The 9372-nt window shown below is 42.1% G+C and overlaps 1 protein-coding gene across 2 annotated transcripts in view; it reads right to left on the reverse strand.

Annotated features, from left to right (window-relative positions):
- The window catches only part of nlgn1 (neuroligin 1), a 591335-nt gene that overhangs the window by 30483 nt on the left and 551480 nt on the right, over positions 1–9372 (reverse strand). For both annotated transcript variants that reach the window (XM_025009446.2, XM_017431531.3), the window contains 2 exons: positions 6459–6725; positions 6003–6364 (listed from right to left, as the gene is read on the reverse strand). In XM_025009446.2, coding sequence (XP_024865214.1) covers positions 6003–6364; positions 6459–6725 — 629 coding nt within the window. The remainder of the gene's footprint in view (positions 1–6002; positions 6365–6458; positions 6726–9372) is intronic.

Genomic DNA, 9372 nt, shown 5'->3' on the forward strand with positions numbered 1-9372 from the left:
ACTGTACTTCTTGAGGAAGCTTAGATCCTTCAAGGTTTCCAGCAAGATGTTGCAGATCTTCTATAAGTCTGTTGTTGAGAGTGTCATCTCCTCTGCCATCATCTGTTGGGGCAGCAGCATCAGAGCCAGGGACCTAAAAAGGCTCAACAACCTGATAAAGAAGGCTGGTTCTGTTCTGGGGATGACTGTGAAACCTCTGGAGATGATGATGCAAAGAAGGATTTTGCATAAAATCAAGGAAATCATGGACAACCCTAACCATCCTCTTCACGAGACTGTCATCGGAAAACTGAGTCTCTTTAGTCAAAGGATTCTTCAGATTAGCTGTAAAACGGACCGCTACAGGAGATCTTTCCTGCCCACAGCCATCACCATCTATAATAACTCCTTGATTTAAATGAGCTTTGTCAACATTTAATTTCCCTTTGGGATTAATAAAGTATTTTTGAATTGAATTGAATTGAATTGAATTGAATTGAAGTGAAGTGAAGTGAAGTGAAGTGAAGTGAAGTGAAGTGAAGTGAAGTCCCAGTCCACCTGCCCTCCCACAACTCATCCACCTACCGGTGACCAGAGAGTGGAGCCCAGTCTTCTCGGAATGACACCGGAGTCCATGCAGCTGGGTCGTGCCAGACTGAATCCGGAGGAGAGGCAGAGGCGTTATGAGTCCAAGGAATGTTTTTACTTTGGCGATAAAAGACATTTCCGTGCTAAATGCCCGCTTCTGTTAAAAGGGCAAGCTCACTAGACGAACATGGGGTACTAGTGAGTAGTTTGTCACATTCCCTCAGCTCCCAGTTTTTTCTACACACCACCATCATTAACGAACAATTCAAGGCCTCTGTTCACACATTGGTGGACTCTGGAGCTGAACAAAACCTCATCTCCGAAGACCTCGTTCGCAGTTTGCAGCTCCCCCTGCAAGGGATGACCTCTTTGCTACCAGTTATGGACATCTCAGGCCAAATCAATACTCGCATTAAACATCGGATATCCAACCTTCAATTCATTGCTTCCGGAAATCAAAGCGAGTCAGGTGAGTTTTTTGTTTTTTTCGTCGCCCACACCTCAAATGATATTAGGTTTTCCATGGCTAAGAAAGCATAATCCAGTAATCAACTGGGCGGAGAAGAGGATAGAGTCTTGGAGCAATTTTTGCTTAAAGAATTGCCCCCAGTCGGCTATACCTGCTCTCCCAGTAAAAAGAGAGCCCAATGAGAAAATTGAGTTATCTAAAGTTCCACCCGAATATCATGATGTCACCCCAGTGTTTAGTAAGACCAAGGCTCTGTCACTTCCCCCGCACAGACCTTATGATTGCGCCATAGAACTCCCACCGGGGGCCCCCCTTCCCTCAAGTCGGCTGTTTAACCTCTCAGGTCCTGAAAGAGACGCCATGAGAACCTACATTGAGAAATCTCTCTCATCCAGTATCATTCGTCTTTCCACATCTCGTGTGAGCGCTGGCTTCTTTTTTGTGGAGAAGAAAGACGAGTCTCCGCCCCTGCATCTACTATCGAGGACTAAATCAGATAACAGTGAAAAACAAGTATCCATTGCCCTTAATTGACTCGATTCATCAGCACCACCACCATTTTCACAAAACTGGACCTCCGTAATGCATACCATCTGGTAAGGATAAGAGAGAGGGATGAGTGGGAAACTGCTTTCAAGACCCCTCTGGGGCCCTATGAATACTTAGTAATGCCTTTTGGACTTACCAATGCCCCTGAAGTCTTCCAATCACTCAGTAATGACATTCTATGTGATTTCCTGAACATTTTTGTATTTGTTTACCTGGACGATATTCTGATCTATTCTCAGGATCCCACTCAACATCGGTAGCACGTGCAGGCAGTACTCCAGAGACTAAACTAGCTCTTTGTCAAAGCCGAAAAATGTGATTTTAGTGTTTCCTCCGTAACCTTTTCTGGACTTCATTTTTGGGCAAGAGTACTACGAAACGGATCCCGAAAAGACAAGAGCAGTGGCAGAGTGGCTAGTTCCCTCCAATCGACGCCAACTACAGAGGCTCTTGGGGTTTGCCAATTTTTATCGCCACTTCATAAACGACTACAGCAGGGTGGCTGCCCCCCTCACTCAGATCACGTCTATCAAACAGACTTTTGTATGGACCCCCGAAGCACAAACTGCTTTTGGTGAGTTGAGGTCATGTTTCGTTTCCGCTCCTATTCTACATCATCCAAATCCAAAACTTCAATTCATCGTGGAAGTAGACGCCTTGGACTCAGGTGTGGGAGCTATTCTCTCCCAGAGGTCATCTACAGATAATAAGATTCACCCACGTGCTTCTCTCATCGTTTATCTGCAGCAGAAAGAAATTATGATGTCGGCAATCGGGAGCTATTGGCCATCAAGCTGGCTCTGGAGGGATGGCAGCACTGGCTGGAGGGCACTGAAACTCCTTTTCTGATCTGGACAGACCATAAAAATCTCGCTTTTGTACAGACCACCAAGAGGCTCAACCCCCGTCAGGCCAGGTGGTCATTGTTTTTTGGTAGATTTAATTTTTCTATCATCTACAGACCCGGCTCCAAGAATGTCAAGCCTGACGCCCTGTCCAGACTATGGTCCGGCTCTGAACCCCCTAACAGAGAGGAACCCATTATTCCACCTACCAAGTTTGTCAGCTCTCTCACCTAGGCCATCGAGAGGGAGATAACAAGAGTATTATGCCTCTTTTACACGGACCCTAATTCAGAAGTCAGGCTCTACCCCACTCTACTCAGCTCGGCTCGATACAGAATGCATCACGTTTACACCAGCCAGTTTGGTTGGTAGCAAAGGAACGCATCCTCGTGTTGCAGGGGGCGGGGGCGGGGGCGGGGCCGTGGCGCGGGGGGTGCGCTACTAAAACTTAGCGCAACTTGTGTAAACAATGAAAGTGCTATGGACAACCAACCTCATGTCTGTCTCGTTCATTCCTTACTTGTGTTTTTCTCCTCTAAGTCATATAGTCAAGCAAGTATTATTAATTAGCTTTGAATAAATTACGCTACGAAAACTTGGCGCAAGTTGTGTAAACAACGAAAGCGCTATGGACAGCGTTGGCCCTGTGTTGTTGCTGTTTTTTAAACTTATGGGGATTCTTCTGAGACTTCAGGAAGAGAGGCGCAGTGGAAGAAATGCTCTGGATGCCGCAATTGTTGCACGGAGTAGGACAGCTGTTATCCGCGGGAGATCTCAGGCTTTACAGCACCTTCAGCTGGGAGACAGACGGCATAGAAGTTGCAGGGTAAGCTAACGCTGTTGTTTATATTCCTACCGTTCGCTCTTTATGCTTGCATCTGGTCACACCCACGACCAATGAGTGAACAGGAGCTAAGCTTGCGCCACCCATGAAGCAGGGCAGGCCCGGCTGGCCCTACCCCGAAGCAGGGACCAAAGAAGCAGGGACCGAAGGCGAAAAAATGCAGATGTAAACACTCGCAAAGCGAGCCGAGTAGAGTGGAGCCTGGCCCATAAGGGTCCGTGTGAAAGGGGCTTTAGATTGGCTTCACTCAAGTCAGTTTTCATATCTCCCCGGCATAAACCGTATGTTAAGTCTAACTACCAGATATTTTTGGTGCCCCTCCCTGTCAGCAGATGTGAAGGAGTTCGTGGCAGCCTGTCCCACATGTGCCCGTTTCAAGAGCAGCAACCGACCCCCTGCAGGCCTTTTACAACCACTACCAGTTCCCAGTCGTCCATGGTCCCATGTAGCATTGGACTTCGTCACAGGCCTGTTCCCGTCCCAGGGTAACACTGTCATTCTAACCGTCGTTGACCGATTTTCTAAATTGGCACATTTCATCCCCCTACCCACGCTCCCCTCAGCCTTCGAGACAGCTCAATTAATGATCCAACATGTGTTCCGCATTTATGACATCCCAGTGGACGTAGTATCCGACCGAGGACCCCAGTTTGTGTCTCAAGTATGGTAGTCTTTCTGCAACGCTCTCGGAGCCACATCCGGGTACCACCCACAGTCTAATGGGCAAACAGAGCGCTGTAACCAAGAACTGGAAGTCGCCCTCAGATGTTTGGCCAGTGATAACCCGTCTACTTGGAGCAAACAACTTACCTGGATTGAGTATGCTCACAACACCCACGTCTCATCTGCCACAGGTATGTCTCCTTTCGAGGCCTCCTTGGGCTACAACCCCCCGCTATTGCCCATGTTCGAATCATCATTTTCACACATGGATTGGCCACCACAGAGTCCAGACCTTAACCCCATTGAGAATCTTTGGGATCTGCTAGAGAAGGCTGTGCTCAGCGGTAAGATTCTACCATCATCAATGCAAGATCTTGGTGAAAAATTAATTCAACACTAGATGGAAATAAAACTTGTGACATTGCAGAAGCTTATCAAAACAATGCCACGGCGAATGCATGCCGTAATCAAAGCAAAAGGCGATCCAACAAAATATTAGAGTGTGTAACCTATTTTTTGGTTGTGACTTTTTTTATTGGCTGTGCTCACTGAATCTGCTGTATTTTCCATGCCAGGCATGATTGCCATCTACAGGTCAGTGAACACAACGTCTCAAATCTGTTGATACGCACGCTCAACTCTAGTCTCGCATGCGCTCAACTTTCGCTTCACACGTGACTTTTGAAGCATTTCTTGCGGTTGTTTGTATCAAAACTCAGTTGTGTCTGTAGAGGCTAGAGCAGGGGAGGGAGGGGGAGTGAGCAGAGGGAGTTGGGTTATCAGGGCAACCATCAACCAATCACAGTGACAGCTTTGGTTTTCTCTCGGTTTTTCAAGTCCTCTTTGGTCTTTCCTATGCAATGGCGCAACAAGCCGGGGTAAGTTCATTTTCAGGCACATTCTTATTTTGATTTATTTGTTCGTCGAAGAAAGTGGATAAAATGAGTTAGAATGACCCATTTTAACTTTCGGTGAAGTATGTCTGAGCTATGGAATGCTCAGACATATGGAATTTCCTGTTTTTCACTAAAATATACGTCGCCTCTAAGCAAAAAGGTTGCAGGATTGCCTCCTGACCTGGGGCCTTTCTGGGTGGAGTTTGCATGTTCTGCCTGTGCAGATGTGTTTTCTCTTGATACCCCGATTTCCTCCCATAGACCAAAAACATGCACGTTAGATTAGTTGGTAACGCAAAGTTGTCCATAGGTTTAGTGAGTGTGTGAATGGTTGTTTGCCTGGTTTGTCACTATGAGGCCCTGTGATGGACTTGTGACCTGTCCATGGTGTCCCCCGCCTCTCGCACAGTGATGACTGGAGATAGGCATCAGCTCTCCATGACCCAAAAAGGAGAAGTGGATAAAGAAAATGGATGACTGGATGGATATTTCATTGATCTCCATTACATATTTCTCAGTTGTTTTTGTTTGTTTGTTTGTTTGTTTGTTTTTTTTACAAATTTTGTCTACATTGTGCCACATACTGTCACCAAAGGTCATAGCAGACTGTTCCTGATCATGCCACGTTTTGGTTTATCATTTGCATGTTTTATTCCTAAGGAAAAATAAGCTTTTAGAGGTGCATTGACACCCCTAAATAAATATGTGATGTAAATTTCATGAAAGTCCAAAAACTTTGTTCATGCATTTTAAGAAGCAACATTTTTCACCCTATTTGTCTATTGGAATGAGTCAGATCAGGAGGTACTGACGTGTCTCAGTTTTTTTATTTAATGCACCGTGTCTGTAGCAACAGATTTAACGAAAAAGCTAAATATGCTAATATTTAGCAATTTTCCCTTTTTTTTGGGTCCTCAAAGTCCTTGATAGTTGAAGGGACAAATATGAATAAATTATCATGTTTGAGTAACAATCAGTGTTCCCACATTTTGCCCTGCTGTCACAGAGAGACAGTCTATTAGATAAAAATGCTTTGAACAGACATTTTACCTATTATGTATTCATTACACAAGGCATCATGGGTCATAGGAATAAGGTGGATATGGTGTTAAAATTATTTTAAATTTGTGGTTTACATGAATGACTGCTAACATCACTTTGTCACCTACCTGTTCTGTCTGACAGTGATGGTAGAAGGCATAGAAGTAGGTTGGTGACCCAAAACTGGAGTGTAGATCAGCTGTGGCAATAGCAGGTGCCACCCACTGATGATCAGTGAAAAGGGCCAGAAGTGTCTTCCTGCGGGTCTCCGGGTTGTGTCTATCAGCCCAATCCGTGTACATAAACTTGATAGTCTCTCGCAGGATGTCTTTACCCTCTGGATAACCATAGAGGTCATCAACAAAGCTGGACACGGTATAGTCGAAATCATTGGCCTGGACACCATTGTCACTGTCAACAATAAGCTCCACAAATTTAAGGCCCTCACCCTGGTTCACTCCTAACATTATATCATAGTTGAGGAATTCACCTGTAAAAAACAGTTCAAAGAGTTGATAAATGACAAATTTGAGACAAGAACACTGTTTAACATTACAGGCTTTTTTAGTTAAAGGAACTTGTACCTTGCTCCATCAGTATCTGAGGGTCATCAGGTATAACATCTCCATCTATAACTGGGCCAAAGGCAATGTGGTAGCGGGCTGGCTGAATGTCTTGATCGACGAGTTCTTTGTAATGTTTTCTTTGTAGGCAGACCACAAGTTCCATGGTGTCCTCCAGATTACAGCCCACCTTACGGGCCAGCATGCGGGCATACTTGGCTGGTTGAAAACTGACAGCCCAGCTGGACAGAGCTGTGCCACTCTGAGCAATGGCCCTCTGGAACAGACCTGAGGCCAAAGAGAAAGAAACATAGATGACTTATGTTTTGTTTTCATAAATATGTCATACACCATAAGATAAAACAAGTTTATAATTAGTGGCATAATTACATTTTTTTTTAAATCAAATAATATATAGTGAGAAACTTTTTTTTCCATGTACAAACAATACATTTTCATAGAAGTTCTACTAGTTTATTAAGAAAAACTAAGACATTACAGGCCTACCTTGAGGGAATGTATATTATCCACTGGCTTTCATGCCAGAGTTTTAAACTAAGATATTCTTATGTTGAGAAATTAGTTATAGCCATTTTGGTCAAACCTTGAAAAGGATGTTTTGTGCAATCTCAGGAAATATTCTACAATCTTGTGAGGTGTGGTAGCACCCCACAAATGTGTTGTGGATGACTCTTAGCTACTACCACACCAAAAAAGGCTCCATAATTCTAAAACTGAATGAATAATAAACATTTTTGTGTTGATTAAGGTTGATTAGGTGTGGCAGCAATCATGTATAGGGTTGACTCAAAATGTTAGTCATGTGTAAAAGTGAAACTAAATATTACTTTCAGAAAGTTTCAATAAATTCTGCCCAGTGATTCATGAGATATTTTGCTCACCGACAGTGTTGCCCCAAAGTGTTAATGCCAAAGTTTTAAGCAATGGTGTTGCACAATGTATAGAGCTCAAAGTATTTGTTGTGAATAACTCTAAGCTACCAACAAACCTAATTTTAGTTATAGCCATTTTTTGTTGATTAATTTATGTTACCTGTTGTTGCCATCTTAAAACGAGGTAACTCCAAGAGGTGGTCAGTTGTAGGTTTACAGCCACTTATTACTTTCTGGGAATTTTGTTGAAATTCATTCAGTGGTTGATAACAAATTCCGCAAACAGACAGAGTTAACACTAATGTTCTTGCAAATTTTCAAAAACAGCCCTAGTGCAGTCAGTTAGCACTCAGATTGTGTTGGGAATGACTTGCAGCTACTACCTGACCAAATTTTAGCTCTATTTCTGAAAAACATGGCTAAATTATAGCCATTTTTGTGTTAACTAAGGCTGCTTAGCTGTGGTGGACATCCTGAATGGGGTTGATTTCTAAATTTATTTAGTTTTAGTTATTCATCTAATAATTGCTTTCTGAAACTTTAATTAAAATCTGTCCAGTGATTTATGAGATATTTTGCTAATAGTACAACAAACAAACACCCACACACAAATGCTCACAGACACGAGCAAAAACAATATTGCTCCTTGTCTTTAGCATTTGGCGATAACTATAAAACTTAAAGAATATATAATGGTAGTTGACTAATTAAGAAAAACTACAATTTTAAAGATTTCACAGCTGCAAAAGTCTATTGCTCATTATGCTGGCTATTCTAAACATAAACTGCTATTTTCTTTAGCTTTATTATCACTTGAAGGGGAAGCAGCAGTAATGTTTTTGCCCTTGTCTGTATGTGTATGCAAGTGTGGGTCAATTTGTCTATTTTTTACCAAAATATTTCTCGAATGAACCCTTGGATGGATTTTAATGAAACTTTCAAAAAATAGTAATTGGTTGTACATCTGCAACTGCTTTAAGTTTGACGCCAACCCAATTTAAGATGTCTGTCACAGCCAACTGCCCACAGAAAACACAAAGTGGCTATAATTAATTATATGATAATATAATTAATATAATTAATATCCCCATTTTGGATCTACTTAATATGTCTCTTATGACTGGTTATGTACCACAGAGCTTTAAGGTTGCTGTAATTAAACCTTTACTTAAGAAACATGATCTTGATTCAGGAGTTCTGGCTAATCATAGACCTGTATCAAATCTCCCATACATCACACAAATTCTTGAGAAAATAGTTGTTTATCAACTGTCTAAACATCTGGACAGAAATAATCTGTTTGAGAAGAATTCAGTCAAGGTTTTGAGCTTATTACTAATGATATTCTCTTGACCTCAGACAGTGGATTTGTGTCTATACTTGTCCTTTTAGATCTCAGTGCTGCATTTGAGCATCTTAGAAACAAACTTTGTAGCCTGTCACTTTTTCTGAATGGCATTAATTTGGTCTCCAGTGCTAATGTAAAGAACCTTGGTGTTATTTTTGACCAGGATATGTCTTTTAATTCCCACATTAAAAATGTAACCAGGACTGCTTTCCTCCACATGTGTAATATTACTATAATTAGAAACATCTTGTCTCAAAATGATGCAGAAAAACTGGGCCATGCATTTATCGTGTCCAGGATGGAATATTGTAATTATTTATTATCAGGGTGTCCAAAAAAATTCTAAAAAGTCTTCAGGTGATCCAAAATGTTGCTGCCAAGTTCTAATAGGAGTTAGGAGGACAGATCATATTTCCTAAGTTTTAGCTTCTCTCTATTGGCTTCCTGTCAAATTCAGATTAGAATCTTTTTTTTTTTTTATACAGCTTTATTTCTGTTCATTTTTATATACATGACAAACAGTTATATTTGGTACAATATTCAAAACAACTGTGGGTGACAAAAACAAACACAATAGCAAGACTTCAAAATAACCTGGCAACTGTTCAACACAACTGGTCATGCCTATTAAAATGTCGATAAATCAGTCATTATTATTTTCTCCCCTGCCTCCTCCCCCACCCATCCGTCTCAA

The sequence above is a fragment of the Kryptolebias marmoratus genome, linkage group LG18 (genome assembly GCF_001649575.2).
Source record: "Kryptolebias marmoratus isolate JLee-2015 linkage group LG18, ASM164957v2, whole genome shotgun sequence".
NCBI classification, from domain to species: Eukaryota; Metazoa; Chordata; class Actinopteri; order Cyprinodontiformes; family Rivulidae; genus Kryptolebias; species Kryptolebias marmoratus.